The following is a 16,598-nucleotide window of genomic DNA, read 5'->3' on the forward strand; positions in this document are numbered from 1 at the left end:
TTGGAGCATTGCTATTTCGAGGAACTGGAATAGACTGAGCCATTGACCAACTGAACACTGGTCTAAAGTCAAATGCGCAGTATTTGCTTTGTTATTTAAAGGGTCCATTAGTAATGTGCGCCTATAGGCGCGTACACTCTGCTTAATATACACACTCTGCTTATTACACACACACTCTCACTCTGCTTATTACACACACACTCTCACTCTGCTTATTACACAATTGTGACACACAATCGCAACTGGCTTTTAAAGGGAAAGTGAAATTACACTCTGATTGGTTTATTGCACGTTACGCCCAAAACACACCCATTACTGATTAAGAGAACAGGGACAAAACACACCCATTACTGATTGAGAGAACAGCAAAACACACCCATTACTGATTGAGAGAACAGCAAAACACACCCATTAATCATTAAGAGAACAGGGACAAAACACACCCATAACTCATTAAGAGAACAGGGACAAAACACACCCATTAATCATTAAGAGAACAGGGACAAAACACACCCATAACTCATTAAGAGAACAGGGACAAAACACACCCATTACTGATTAAGAGAACAGCAAAACGCACCCATTATTCATTAAGAGAATGGTGACCATGCACCGGGAGCACCGACCATTTTCCCCGTCGTTAAAAACTAGAAAAAGTGGATTCAGACTAAGGCTGCAACTAACGATTATTTTGATAATCGATTAATCGGACGATTATTTTTCCGATTAATCGGTTTATGTACTTATATTTTAGTTTTGTTAGATCCTTAAAATAGGGCCCTCTGGGTTAGCACTGTGATTGGCATGACCAATGAAATCTTTAGAATCATCTTTTGAACTGGTTCAGGGCGGGGGGATCTTGCACGCGTGTCATCTGTCAATCAATGTGAGGACACGCCCTGTTTTGTAGTTCCCACCCCCTTTTAGAGATCTCCAAGTCACTGCTAGACCCTTCCTGGATATTTCAGGCAGTTTTTGGGTCTTCTCTGGTGAATTTGACAATTGGATTATCGAAAAAAGGATGTTATCTCATGGTGTTTTGAAGTAAAGGTTACTCACATTAAGAACGTAAAGGTTCTGCGACTCGCTTTGAAGTTCAAGAGAAACATTTATCGATTTTTTTTTTTTTTTCAATTGCAAAGTTACTCTGTTTGAAACTAAAGTTATTTTAAGCCTGGGCTGTATATTTGATGTCTTAGTCCTTCAATAAAGTATATTGGCCAGGATTTTGTTTGCAAAGTTCCTCCCACAGTTGTTAAGCCATATCCAATAATTTGCCATATGACAGATATCTCAGCTAAACAAGGGCTCTGACAGTCCGGCTAAGAAGCTTTACGCACGATAAACGCTACTGTAAATCAGTCTCCATGTGAGTTGGTGTGACAAAAGTGATGATTTTTCAAATTTACCTTGCTTTAAATCACATTAACAACCAGCATATTCACCGATGCATTTAAGAGAATGAATATTGTGGAGCTGAACGTGCCTTATTTAGAAACGGGAAGATACACACGGCTAGAGTCTGTAATGAGTCTTCCAGAATCAAAGGTCTGTTTCAGCAAATGAAAAGCAAACTCTCCGCAGTGCACGACACCGAACAATGCTTATATCAGAAACAGTTGCGTTTTTCAGATCAGCATTAATGACTGTGCAAGATATTCTTAGAATGTGCAAAGCTGTACGCATCTGTTCATCCGTTCGGGAGTTATGTGAACCGGTCTTGCATTTTAAATCATTTGCAAGAGGTGTTTTATGCACAAAAATAAGTTCTGCTTTTGTTAAAACTCAGTGTGGAAATGTGTCACATAATGAAGGGCAATTACTCCACACGAGAAGAGAGAGCTTGCCGTGTTTCACACTCTTCTTTGCTTGAGCAATACTTTTATTACGTTATTTTTTTTTCTCTTATAATGTTAGTCAAGGTTTCTTGCAGAATTTACAGTTTTTCATGATCATTATGTGTGTTTTTGTGTGGCTAATGTAGTAATTTAATGCCGGCTAGTCTTTATTTAATAAACATTACAGTACAGTTCGCTCTTCAAACCAATAATTTCCCAATTAATAAAATCAAGCACTTTTTAGCTGTTGTAAAATATTCTTTCACCTCATTACTTTGATTTTAAACTCTTAAAATTTGTTTTTTGCTTCATATTTTTGTGGAAACCGTGATGTTTTTGCATTCTTTGGTGAAGAGAAAGTTAAAAAGAACAGCAATTATTTGAAATAGAATCTTTTGTAACATTATAAATGTCACTTTTAATCAATTTAATGCATCTTCGCTGTATAAAAGTAAAAATTTCCTTTTGAAACAAATCTTATTGACCCTAAACTGTTCAACAGCATGTACAAACGTACATTTCTAGATGTGATCCTTCCGTATATATTCTGCATATCTGCTGTCAGATGATTCGACACAGTCTCTGCTTCATCTGTCAACAACAGTTTCTTTGTGAACTCTCCGTTTCACTGTGGTCAAATGCTCCGAACAAACATATAATCCTCTGCCGTGATCCGGGACGCCTTTAACATAAACCATCCACTTGTTTCTGACTCTTAAGTCTATAGAGAGACACAAACCGGCTGTTTAAACCGGACGAACGTTCTTTCACTCTTTCATTCGTCCTGTTTTCGACGACTGAACGCCAGTGGGCGGGGCCTATTATGCGACGATGTATAACTATTGGTCGATGTCTTGCTCTGGAGGCGGGCATATGCAAATGTAACCCTAAACCTACCCATCATACACACACACACAGACACACACTCTAGCGCAACCTCTAAACCTACCCATCATATACACACACAGACACACACTAACCCGACCCCTAAACCTACCCATCATAAAGACACACACACAGACACACACACTAACCCGACCCCTAAACCTACCCATCACACACACACACACACACACACACACACACACACACACACACACACACACACACACACACACACACACACACACACACACACACACACTAACCCGACCCCTAAACCTACCCATCACACACACACACTAACCCGACCCCTAAACCTACCATCACACACACACACACACACACACACACACACACACACACACACACACACACACACACACACACACACACACACACACACACACACACACTAACCCGAGCCCTAAACCTACCATCACACACACACACACTAACCCGACCCCTAAACCTACCCATCACACACACACACTAACCCGACCCCTAAACCTACCATCACACACACACACACACACACACACACACACACACACACACACACACACACACACACACACACACACACACACACACACACACTAACCCGACCCCTAAACCTACCCATCACACACACACACTAACCCGACCCCTAAACCTACCATCACACACACACACACACACACACACACACACACACACACACACACACACACACACACACACACACACACACACACACACACACACACTAAACCTACCCATCACACACACACACACACACACACACACTAACCCGACCCCTAAACCTACCCATCATAAAGACACACACACACACACACACACACTAACCCGACCCCTAAACCTACCCATCACACACACACACACACACACACACTAACCCGACCCCTAAACCTACCATCACACACACACACACACACACACACACACACACACACACACACTAACCCGACTCCTAAACCTACACGTCACACACACACACGCACACACACGCGCAGACACACACACACACACACACTACCCGACCCCTAAACCTAGCCATTTCTCACACATACACACACACACACACACACACACACACACACACACACACACACACACACACACACACACACACACACACACACACTAACCCAACCTCTAAACCTACCCATCACTCACACACACACACACACACACACACACACACACACACACACACACACACACACACACACACACTAACCCAACCTCTAAACCTACACATCACTCACACACACACTAACCAGACCCCTAAACCTACCATCACACACACACACACACACACACTACCCGACCCCTAAACCTACCCATCTCTCACACATACACACACTAGGGCTGCAACTGACGATTATTTTGATAATCGATTAATCGGACGATTATTTTTTCGATTAATCGATTAATCGGATAAAAAGTAAAAAAAAAAAAATAATAATTACTTTTTTTGTTTATTATAACTAAATAAAACCCTAAATCGGGGTATTTATGTGTAAAAGTGTACTTTAAAAAGTGCAAAAGCCACACATTGAGTTTTACTAATATAATCTTTAATTTTGACATAGTGGCAACACTTGTCCATATATCAGTAGTTAAAGCCATTCTGCTGTTGGTGGTGTTTATAGCACTCTTAATTTTTGGGAATGCCTCCTGGTACTTCCTCTCCATTAATTTTGTGAAATATATCATTTAAATTTTATTTAAAATTAAATGAATTATAAGGATATATTGATAAATTAAATATAGAAAGACTGAAAACAAGCATGTGAACGTAGTAGAGCCACAGTGGATCGCGTTTGAAAAACAATTAAAACTTAATAGTAGACAAATGCTATAAAAAGAGAGCCGAATGGAGGTACGCAGCAAGCTAACAGGCTTGATTAAAAGGACAGGAAATATTATGCATTAGTGCACAAGCATTCGCTGAAAACCACTGACTACAGTGACTAAAAAACAATCTTTTACTGCTGCTGTTATTAACTGCCTTTATATTTAGTGCTTCACTTTGTAAACACCATTTAATTTAACCTATTTCTGCGGTAGCGCTATTTTAATCCATCACTTATGTTGCGAGCGAACTGATTGCGCAACCTGACGCTCGAGACAAAATAGATCTAGTGTGACAGTCCAGAAGTTAGTAAACAAAGCTGTTTACACGGTAGCATTGAATTAAACTAGACTATACACATCTTCATATAATGATACAGTTTTTGCTTAGCGTGCTGATGTTTCACCTTCATCCGTGACACCAACGTGTTTCCTCTTCATGTGTTCGTGCATCACTGTAGTACTTCCATGCCACACAAGCTCAGCGTTGCATAACCTGCAGATTACAGTCTTATTTGCTGCATTTAATGTAAAATGCTCCCATGCTTTAGATGACTTGGGGCGCAAACTTTTTTTCTGCCGCCGATTGATCTGTACTCTCTGCCATTTCACGTGTGACTGTGTTGTCATGAAAGTGACATCATCAGTAAACGCTCCCCGTGACGTGAGCAGACCAACTAATCGACAATGACATTCGTTGACAACGATTTTCATAATCGATTATTATCGATTTTATCGATTAGTTGTTGCAGCCCTAACACACACACACTAACCCGACCCCTAAACCTACCCATTTCACATAGTGGGCGGGGCCTATGATGCAACGATGTATAACTATTGGTCGATGTCTTGCTCTGGAGGCGGGCATATGCAAATGTATTTGCCTGTGTGACGTCACTGATCACGGAATATCAAAATGAGCCGATTGATTAAATAAATGCTTGGTTTATAATGAGGAGGGCATTTAAAGCGATGAAACTTTGGTACAAAGACGTCTTATATGTCAAAAGATCAATGCAAATTAGATCTCTTATGTCATGACCCCTTTAAATCTCAAATGTCTGTGACTGTTTGATTGCATTAGAGGAATGCTGCCGGATAATTTTATGCCCCGGGGGTTTTAAATTACCCACTGATTCATCTCTGTCTGATAATATAAAGCATTAATTCATCCCCCCCACTGTTTTATAATGGATTAATTTGCATTGAGTCCGGTGTGTAATTGATTGTGACACACAGAGCTGGCGCAGCGGTCGTCGCACTGATCATGTGACGCAATACACACAGCTCAAACATGACGCATGCATAACCACGTGAACACACACACACACACACACACACACACATCCTAGAGTGTGAAAATCTGTGTGAGATGCTCATTATCCACTTCTACTCATCCCTATACTCCCTCTCTTTTCCTCTCCCAGTGAGAGTGTGGCGTGGCGGAGCATCTGTCTGCACCAGACCGTCAGGGTGAATGTGATAATTGTTTCTTTTCCTGCCTGATCTATTTTGGTGATCTCTTACTCATCTATACACACTCACACACATTCACACCAGCTTCCTCTTGCAGCATGTGGTTTTTATTTAAAGATGAGCTCATCTTCACGCTCTCTGCATGCTGACCTCATCGTCCATCAGATCACTGCAAGACCAGCGCGTCCCGAGACCTGTTAATAATCAGCTCTTCTGTGGACTTCTCTCCGCATCTCCTGTAGGATTACACATCACTGTTCACACTCCTGTGATCAGTTCAGTCTGATTCACCGATCCCCAACACACACACACACACACACACACACACACTAACCCCCGGCCCCTAAACCCACACACACACACACACACTAACCTGACCCCTAAACCCACCCATCACACACACACACTAACCCGACCCCTAAACCTACCCATTACACACACACACACTCACTCACTGTCTACTGGTTTGTTAGTGAGCACAGCCAGCGAGGACGACGCAACACTACACCGTTCAGCTAAATTATAAATGCACTTCTTGAGTTCAGAGTCATCAGCAGTGCAGGAAACACAGACTTAAACGCTGATGTCCGTCTTATTTATGTGAAGAATATATTACAAGTTTAGCGTGCAGAAATTGATATTCAGTGTCATCTAGTGATCTGCATCTATGTCTGAATATGTAAATATGTCTTCATTTTGGGTGCCAGTTTGCAGAACAGCACTGGAACGAGGAAAGAACGGCTTGGAGCAGCCGTTACTGTCACGTGTGTGTGTGTGTGTGTCTGTCTGTGTGTGTGTGTGTGTTCCAGTGGGCCTGGAGAAGCCGTTACTGACGTGTGTGTGTGTTCCAGCGGGCCTGGAGCAACCGTTACTGTCACGTGTGTGTGTTCCAGCGGGCCTGGAGCAACCGTTACTGTCACGTGTGTGTGTTCCAGCGGGCCTGGAGCAACCGTTACTGTCACGTGTGTGTGTTCCAGCGGGCCTGGAGCAACCGTTACTGTCACGTGTGTGTGTTCCAGCGGGTTTGGAGCAGCCGTTACTGACGTGTGTGTGTGTGTGTGTGCGTGTGTGTGTTCCAGTGGGCCTGGAGAAGCCGTTACTGACGTGTGTGTGTGTTCCAGCGGGCCTGGAGCAACCGTTACTGTCACGTGTGTGTGTTCCAGCGGGTCTGGAGCAGCCGTTACTGACGTGTGTGTGTGTGTGTGTGTTCCAGCGGGTCTGGAGCAGCCGTTACTGACGTGTGTGTGTGTGTGTGTGTGTGTGTGTTCCAGTGGGCCTGGAGAAGCCGTTACTGACACGTGTGTGTGTGTTCCAGCGGGTCTGGAGCAGCCGTTACTGACGTGTGTGTGTGTGTGTGTGTGTTCCAGTGGGCCTGGAGAAGCCGTTACTGATGTGTGTGTGTGTGTGTGTGTGTTCCAGTGGGCCTGGAGAAGCCGTTACTGACGTGTGTGTGTGTGTGTGTGTGTTCCAGTGGGCCTGGAGAAGCCGTTACTGATGTGTGTGTGTGTGTGTGTGTGTTCCAGTGGGCCTGGAGAAGCCGTTACTGACGTGTGTGTGTGTGTGTGTGTGTTCCAGTGGGCCTGGAGAAGCCGTTACTGACGTGTGTGTGTGTGTGTGTGTGTTCCAGTGGGCCTGGAGAAGCCGTTACTGATGTGTGTGTGTGTGTGTGTGTGTTCCAGTGGGCCTGGAGAAGCCGTTACTGACGTGTGTGTGTGTGTGTGTTCCAGCGGGCCTGGAGGAGCCGGAGGTCCTGGAGCAGGTGGATCTCCCCCCCACCCTCGCCCTGGCTCTGGGTTTGCCCGTGTCTCAGAACAGTGTGGGACGCCTGATCCCGGCCGTGTTCGAGGACTCGTCGCTCCGGGATCAGCTCCGCCTCCTGCAGATCAACGGACACCAGCTCAGCCGACTCCTGCACGACAGCAACCCGTCCTTCCACAAGGGTGAGTCCAGGCCAGTCCAGTCCAGTCCAGTCTTGTCCAGTCCAGTCGAGTCACATTTATTTATATAGTGCTTTTTACAACACATTGTTTCAAAGCAGCTTTACAGAGATAACAGGAAAATAATCCAACAAAGTTTGTTTCTAGAATAAAATAGCGTCACAGTCCAGCTTAAGTTCGGTGATGGTTCATTTTTGTTGTAAAAAAGTGATTAATTTAGTTCATTTATATATATATAGCCGCTCTGGAGAAAACCGTGATGTCATCGTCCAGCTCAGTTCAGTTCTCATATAATAGTGTCAATGCAGGAGATCAATAATAATGTAGAATATTAAATGAAATGACCCTGACTAAGCAAGCCAAAAGCCAGTGGCGAGGAACCAAAACTCCATCAGTGACAGAATGGAGAAAAAAAAAACAGACCAATGGAAGAAACCAGACTCAGCCAGTTCTCGTCCGGTGAACCGAGTGACACCAGCTCAGTGGTTCCCCGAGAACTAAAGCCTTGTTTATACTCGACACGCTCGCCGTTGTATTATTCCTTGTAACGACTGGAGTAACTGTCCTCTAAACCATCAGGAATCAGCGGTGAGAAGTAAGGTACACACCTTACATTTCAGTAGCCTACACTTCACCACAACCACACTACAAAAGAATCATGTAAACCTTGAGATGAAATACTTGTGATATTTAAATGGGTATGAGAACTAAATTAACAATATCTTACATGTTTTTCTAATTTCACTAAACATTTTAATTTAGTTTCGTGAAAATTTTTACAAAACATGGACCTTTATTTTTATTAAAAGGGCTTATGTCTGCTATTGTAGGCTCATTTAGTAAATATAAGCAACTAATTTAGACGCGCAAACTGGGTGCCGGTGAGTATAAACCCAGCTTAATTATTCCTCTAGGAACGTTTTCCTGGTTGCGTCAGTAGGAACTCTGAAGTGACGTAAGACACGCTTGTTGTTGTGACTTTTATTTTGACGGCGCTGAGAACGCCAGAGCCTGAGCTCACAGTGCTCCCATTCTCCATGTTCATTAGTTTACGATCTGTCTAACAGTGCTGTCTAATACGTTATTAGGTAGAAATGGTATACATAGAAAGTAGACAGTAATGAAAAGTTATTAGCGTATGCCGTGTGGTCGATGTCCAGTGTTACTGAGCAGAAATACACAGCAAAATCCCCAGTGTTAAATTAACACTCCTCAGTGTACATGTGTGTCCAACTACAGGGTGTTAAAATGAACACTGAAGCACTGTTGAAGTTAATGAGATAATTAAGTGATTAATTAAGTGATGATTGAGCATTATTGCAGATACCTGATGTTAATAAGCAGAATCACTGAAGGAAAGAGAAACAACAAGAACAGAAAAAAGAGAAACACGAGAGCTACAGACTTCGAGCCATTACACATTATTGCACTTATTATTAACCAGTTTGACTTTATTTGACTAACTATCTACAAAAGTTCTTGATATTCAACAGAAGTTTAGACGGTATTGTTTTATGGAATTTTCCGTTTCAAGTCACCATTATGGTGGTCTGTGTTTGCTTTGGTTGGGCTCTTGACTCTTAATAGTCAAGAATAGTCAGTTTTTTCTCTGACTATTCCAACATTGTGTTTATAAAGCACATTTGTTACTGCAAGAGAAAGCCTGCCCACAGGGTGACCTGCCCACAATATGTTGTGATGATGACATTATCATCATGTAGTGAGTTGATTCACTGATGTCATTCAGAGTCTAAATCTTTGACTATATGCTTGATGTCTCATTTTGGTATTGGTGATTGTAGCCCTGAGATTATACAGTTTGAGATCCAACAGCAATATGAACAATTTTGACTTTGTGACTTTGTGTTTAGACACACAGACATCAAGAATCAGCAGATGAACCTCAACAATGGTGACAATAAACAAACTAGTGACAAACAGATCGACTCTGAACATCACAAAACAAGCTACTAAAGTCAGAAAAAAACAATAGCAAAATAAAAGCAAACAGGAAAAAACCAATGAAAATGACAGGACAATGCATGATGTGAGCCATGGATGCGTTTTGATTGGTGCCTCCCATCATGCACTGCAACATAAAGCATTTGTGTGATTGTCACCATTGTTCAGATTCATATGTAGATTCTTGATGTGTGATTTTAAAACCTTCAGATTATTAAAGCACTGCTGGAATTAGCTACTGTAATGAAAAATTAATGAAGCATTTGTATAATCAGTCTATAATGCTGTGTGAGATCAGTGGATCAGGCCACTACAGGACTGTAATCTCATCATCGAAACATAACCATCAAGACCTGGGCTGCGTTTCCCAAAAGCATCTTAAGCCTAATTTGATCGTAGAACAATTGCAACAAATGGTCTGTACGATCAAATTATGCTTACGATGCTTTCGGGAAACGCAGCCCAGGTCATACTTTCTCTCGCCACAGCAAACGTGCTTCATAAACACAGAGCTGGAGCAGCCAGAGAATAACTAATGTTAAAAAGTAAAAGTGTCAAGAGCCAAACTAAAGTGAACACCAATCATCATAATGATGACCGAAAACTAACTAAACATTACCATCTAAACTTCTGTTAAATCTTAATAAGAACGTGTGTAGGTGTATGACAGAAATAAAGTCAAACTGGTTAATAATAAGTGCAATAATGTGTAACGGCTCGAAGTCTGTAGCTCTCGTGTTTCTGTTCTTGTTGTTTATCTTTTAGGGCTGGGTAAAAAAATATTGATTTCTCGATTTTAATCGATTCTCATTTTTACGAAACAATATCGATTCTTAAATCCCAAGAATCGATTAGTCATCCTGTTTTCAGTTGATGAATGAATGTAACATTGTAGCGCTGCATCCCATCCAATAAATCGCAATAATCTTTGTGCTTTGTTACTATTGATATGAAACAAAATCTCAGATTTCGAATTATGTCCATTTTCTTACGAAATTCAAAAACATAAATACCGTTTTGGCGCTGTGGCGTGAGATCGCTCTGGCTCAGCTCTAGAGAAGCACATGATCTTCTCTTCCGCCTTAATAACACCAGTTACAGTGTGAAATAAACATGAATAAGCATCTGAAAGTGTGTTAAAAGATAGAGTACACCTTATCGAAGTCCGTATCATGTCACATGGAATCGCCCAATCAGTGTTTCAACCATGGAAAGACGTCAGTAGATCAGCTTAAACAATGTCATGTAATACATTTATCTAAAAAAAAAACATATCCAGTGACCATACACTCGTCAGTCAGCTAGAAAAATGAACTCTAGAGAGGAGTATTTTGTTAAACATATGCACCATATACATATTCATTATAATTTTTAATGTTCTTCAATATTTAATGCATGTTTGAATAAATCTGGAAAGTTTTTTATGACAGCCACCATTAAAATTTTTATATAATTTCATATAACTTTATTATTATAAAAAAAAGAAGTGTATTTTAAGTGTATTTTAAGTGTATTTTAAGGCTACAACTGACTCATATAGTTTACAATAATATTTAAGAGATTTGTTTTCCTTGAGAAAATTTGCCATGTATTGTACCTGATATCCAAAATAATCAATATTGAATCGAATCGAATCGAAATTGAATCGAATTGCAAGCTTGTGAATCGAAATCGAATCGAATTGTGAAATTTGTGTCAATACCCAGCCCTACTATCTTTCCTTCAGTGATTCTGCTTATTAACATCAGGTATCTGCAATAATGCTCAATCATCACTTAAAGGATAATTCCGGTATTTAACACTTTGAGTCTATTTTGTAGTTTGTTATGGATGAACTAGAGTGGTGGACACAGAGATGTTGACGATGGGTCCTGTCTCGACTTTTTGACTGGTTTAGAATCGCCTTTGAGCGCTTCAGAGTGGCTGTCTATGGCCATGCACGAACATGTCCTTAAAACAACACTTAACGTTTGTTTTCAAAACTGTGCAACTCACCGAGTGGTTCCTTTAATTAATCACTTAATTGTCTCATTAACTTCAACACTGCTTCAGTGTTAATTTTAAAACCCTGTAGTTGGACACACATGTACACTGAGGAGTGTTAATTTAACACTGGGGATTTTGCTGTGTGTTTCTCTTGATTCCCTCAAAGTTGCATTGGATTTTCTCCTCAACGTAAAGATTAAGAGGCTTATCTTTCACTGTTTTACATGTTCACAGAGTTAGTTTGTGGAGTAAATATATAGGCTATAATCTGTGTGTTTACACAGCTTTTTTTAAAAATGGTGTTTCGCGTGCGTTCAGCCAATCGGTGAACACTAACGTCACGGATAGTTCCTATAGTGCTGGTTTAGACCGCCTCTGAAGTAGAAGCTCAATTAGTTCCTCCAAAAGGAGTTCCTAGAGCTAAAATCGTTCCTAGTTCCTGCGGTGCGAACGCCCCTAATGAAGCTTATGCATTCACACTGAGCCATGGCCAAGCACACTAGAGTTGGCTACTATCTAGGGCTTTTTGTTGGCACTGTGCTTTCAGTCCAGTTCGGGTTTGTTTAGCCTTTTTGCCGCTTGAGTAACAAGCTTATGAAATGCTGTAACCCGACATAAGAGCTCGGGGTTTGAGTACACAGGCATGACAGGTCCTTTAAAGCACTTTAAATCCGTAGAAATACAGAATTTATACCCTTTAGCTCAAGCCCTGTGTGTGTGTGTGTGTGTGTTTCCTCTCAGCTGGATATCTGGCCTCCCACAAACATCCATCTCTGGCTCATTCACTTCTCACATCTTACATGAGTTTCGCTGGCTTATGAGGTGTGAGTGTGTTTATTCAGTGTTGTGGTGTTTGATGGAGCTGTCTGCTGACATTTTCACTTGAATATGTCCTAATACAAAGTCTTGATGTTGTTTCAGGCTCTACTAGAACAGGTTTTCCTGCTTGAATGTTGATTATTTTCCTCATTCTCCATTGTTGCGGCTCCTCTCTTCCCAGTCTGTCAGTAACGCTCTGTTTAGTTCCTGTCTCTATGAAGCCCCTCCTTCTGAAAAGCACACTTTGCTCTGATTGGTCGGGTGGAGAAGTGTGTTGTGATTGGTCGAGCGCTTCGAGTGTGTTTGGGAAATGTCCCGCCCCTTCCCATAACCGCCAGTTTAACACACTACTAACTAACTCAACCAGGCCCCGCCCCTTTATTCTGCGCATGAATTATTATAATGAGGAATATTGTGACGTGTTCGTTCCCGGAAGAAACTCAAGACTACAATGGAGGCGTTTCAGGAGTTCAGAAACACTGACACTGATATAGAGAAGAAAGCATGAAAGCTCGTCTTTAATTCTTGTTTTCCTGGAGTGTAAGACTGTCTGCATAAATAAATACATTGTTTGATTGACATGTTAAGTAGCCAACCAGCATTCTTTTTTTTCTTTTTTCCTGTGCATTTAGGAACAGGTTTATCTAAATTTGTTGCTACCACAAAAAAAGATTGGCATGAAAAAAAAACAAAAAACATTAAAATAAGTGCACAGCCAAGTCAATCCGCAGCACAGATGCTGACGCTTCCCTCCGGATCAGGATTCTTTATTTTTATTTTTACTTTTATGGCGGGAAGAAAACGCTAAGCCGACAAGAGTGTGTTTTCCTCACAGCTGGCTCGGGTCTTTGAATGAGAACGTGTGAAGGGATGAAAATGTGATTTGCTTTAATGTAAACACTGTTTCTAAAGCTGCAGTCTACTTCTCAAATGACTTTTCTATACTTTTCATATTGTTCATCCTGTATGTATCATACTTATCCTTAAATAACATTTCAATTTTTGGGGTAATAAATTACTCATTATTTAAATATTAGAGTACTTGAGTACCAAAATAAATTAAATATACTCTATGGTACCGATCAAAAGTTTAGAATTAAGCATTTATTTAATTTTATAATTCATTGATTTTATTACATTGCATTGCATACATTTTTTATTATAAATTAGTTGTATTATTAATTAATTTATAGCATTGCATTGCACAAATTTTATTTATACATTTTATAATTCATTGATTTTATTACATTGCATTAATTTTATTATTAATTAATTTTATAACTGATTAATTGTATTACATTGCATTAATTTTATTATAAATTAATTGTATTATTAATTAATTTATTGCATTGCATTAATTTTATTATTAATTAATTTGATACTTCATTGATTGTATTGCATTGCATTAATTTTTATTATAAATTAGTTTTATTTTTAATTAATTTATAGCATTGCATTGCACCAATTGTATTATTAATTTTATTATTCATTAATTATATTACATTGCATTCATTTTATTAATTAATTTTATAATTGTATTACATTCCATTAATTTGATTATAAATGAATTGTATTATTAATTAATTTATTGCATTGCATTAATTTTATTATTAATTAATTTGATACTTCATTGATTGTATTACATTGCATTGCATACATTTTTATTATAAATTAGTTTTATTATTAATTAATTAATGGCATTGCATTGCACTAATTGTATTATGAATTCATTTTATAATTAATTAATTTTATTACATTGCATGATTTTTTTATTAATTAATTCATTGCATTGTATTGTATTAATTAATTTGATACTTAATTCATTTTATCACATTGCATTTCATTAATTTTTATTATAAATTAGTTTTATTATTAATTAATTTATAGCATTGCATTGCACTAATTGTTTTAATTAATTTTATAATTCATTAATTGTATTACATTGCATTAATATGATTATAAATTAATTGTCTCGTGATTCCATCACAGAAAGCCACAAAATCACTTTCCAGAACATTCTCATTCACAGTTCCATGCTGGTGGAACGCTCTCCCCACCCTCATCCGGAATGCAGAATCCCTGACAATATTCAAAAGACAGCTGAAAACCAATCTCTTCCATGAGCACTTAACCTTATAAAAAAATAATAAAAAAAATAATAAAAAATAAAACTTTCCCTTTGAAACATCACTTATCAGGCTTATGCTACTCTGAATAATACCTGAACTTCGTATTTTGAGCACTTCTTGCGTTGTTGTTGCTTTTGCCTCTTTATGATGACTCGCTGAATTTAGTCCTAATTTGTAAGTCGCTTTGGATAAAGGCGTCTGCTAAATGACTAAATGTAAATGTAAATTGTATTATTTATTAATTTGTTGCATTGCATTGCATTAATTTATTAATTAATTAATTTGATACTTCTTTGATTTTATTACATTGCATTGCATTTATTATGAATTAATTTTCTTTTCATTTTCATAAATTTTCTTGCATTGCACACAAATCCAGAGCTTCCTGCGCACTAAATTGTGTTAAACCAGATCAAAGCTGCCGATTTCCGCCAACTCTCGTCATTTCTGTCTTTAATATGCGCTAGACGTCATATTTCCCCTCTTCCACCTGCGCTGAAGTGACGGTTCGGGAGCGAGTGGAGGATGAGATCTGATTGATGAGGACGACAAATTGTGCCACCCACTTTCATCCTTCCATTTTCTGAAGGAAATTCCAAAATCTGAGATTATTAGAGGTCAGCGCTTGCGTTTGTGTGTGACGTACGGGCAGATATGACCCGGCTTCACCCGCGTCTCTCTCTCTCTGCTGTGTAGAAGTTCTCCATCATGCTTCTGCAGCCTAATGAAGCACTTAATTAAATTGCGGATGAATTATTGTGATTAGGAGGAGAATCGCTCATCAGAGTTTCTCTGAGCACATTGACCTGAAAGCGAGACGTTGGAGGTTTTCTCCAGATAACACTTTTCCCACGGTAACATGCTGAGAGCTGAAGCTTATGAATTAAAATGCAACACACAGCAGAAGCCTGAGTCACACTCGAGATCCTGACCTGCTTTTCCCTCTGTGTGTGTGTGTGTGTGTGTGTGTGTGTGTGTGTGTTTATGAAGCCATATGACTTGTATTCTAATGTTCTGTATAGCATGCAATATAAAGTATATATGGATGCTCTAATATATTATATTTTATATTCAATAATATTTCAATCTTAATGATTGCGTTGATTCGTTGTGCTGTTCAAGGTCGAGCTCATTGCATGATGTATATTTGGCAAACATAGGCGATGATCTGTGTGTTTCACTGCACAGAACACACACTGCAGAATACAGAAATAGCCTGATCGCTCCAAACCCTCTGAGGATTCTCCTTTTGTAGCATTTTCAGCACTTTCACCCAGGATGCATTGTGAACTGCATTATTACACACATCCTGAGCCTGGCAACTCACTCACTCACTCACTCACTCACTCACTCACTCACTCACTCACTCACTCACTCACTCACTCACTCACTCACTCACTCACTCACTCACTCACTCACTCACTCACTCACACACACACACACACTCGCACTCACACACACACACACACTCACTCACTCACTCACTCACTCACTCACTCCTACACACACACACACACACACACACACTCACTCACTCACTCACTCACTCACTCACTCACACACACACACACACACACACACACACACACACACACACACACTCACTTACTCACTCACTCTCACAGTCACTCACACACAAACACACTCACACACACCTTCACTCACACACTCACTCGCTCTCAGAGTCACTCACACACACCTTCACTCACTCA

At 39.9% G+C, this 16,598-nt stretch overlaps 1 protein-coding gene and 1 long non-coding RNA gene across 2 annotated transcripts in view; one reads left to right on the forward strand and one right to left on the reverse strand.

Moving 5' to 3' along the window:
• The window catches only part of pigg (phosphatidylinositol glycan anchor biosynthesis class G (EMM blood group)), a 153,066-nt gene that overhangs the window by 47,759 nt on the left and 88,709 nt on the right, over nt 1-16,598 (forward strand). Inside the window, exon 6 of the mRNA XM_082178698.1 lies at nt 7,781-7,993. Within this exon, the coding sequence (XP_082034824.1) occupies nt 7,781-7,993 (213 nt within the window). The remainder of the gene's footprint in view (nt 1-7,780; nt 7,994-16,598) is intronic.
• Nucleotides 2,916-3,232, reverse strand: LOC309504213. Its single transcript, XR_014208023.1, has 2 exons — nt 3,190-3,232; nt 2,916-3,037 (listed from the first exon to the last, which is right to left on the reverse strand). It is a non-coding gene; the product is annotated as an uncharacterized lncRNA (long non-coding RNA).

Source organism: Leuciscus leuciscus, assembly GCF_965113295.1.
Source record: "Leuciscus leuciscus genome assembly, chromosome: 8".
NCBI classification, from domain to species: domain Eukaryota; kingdom Metazoa; phylum Chordata; class Actinopteri; order Cypriniformes; family Leuciscidae; genus Leuciscus; species Leuciscus leuciscus.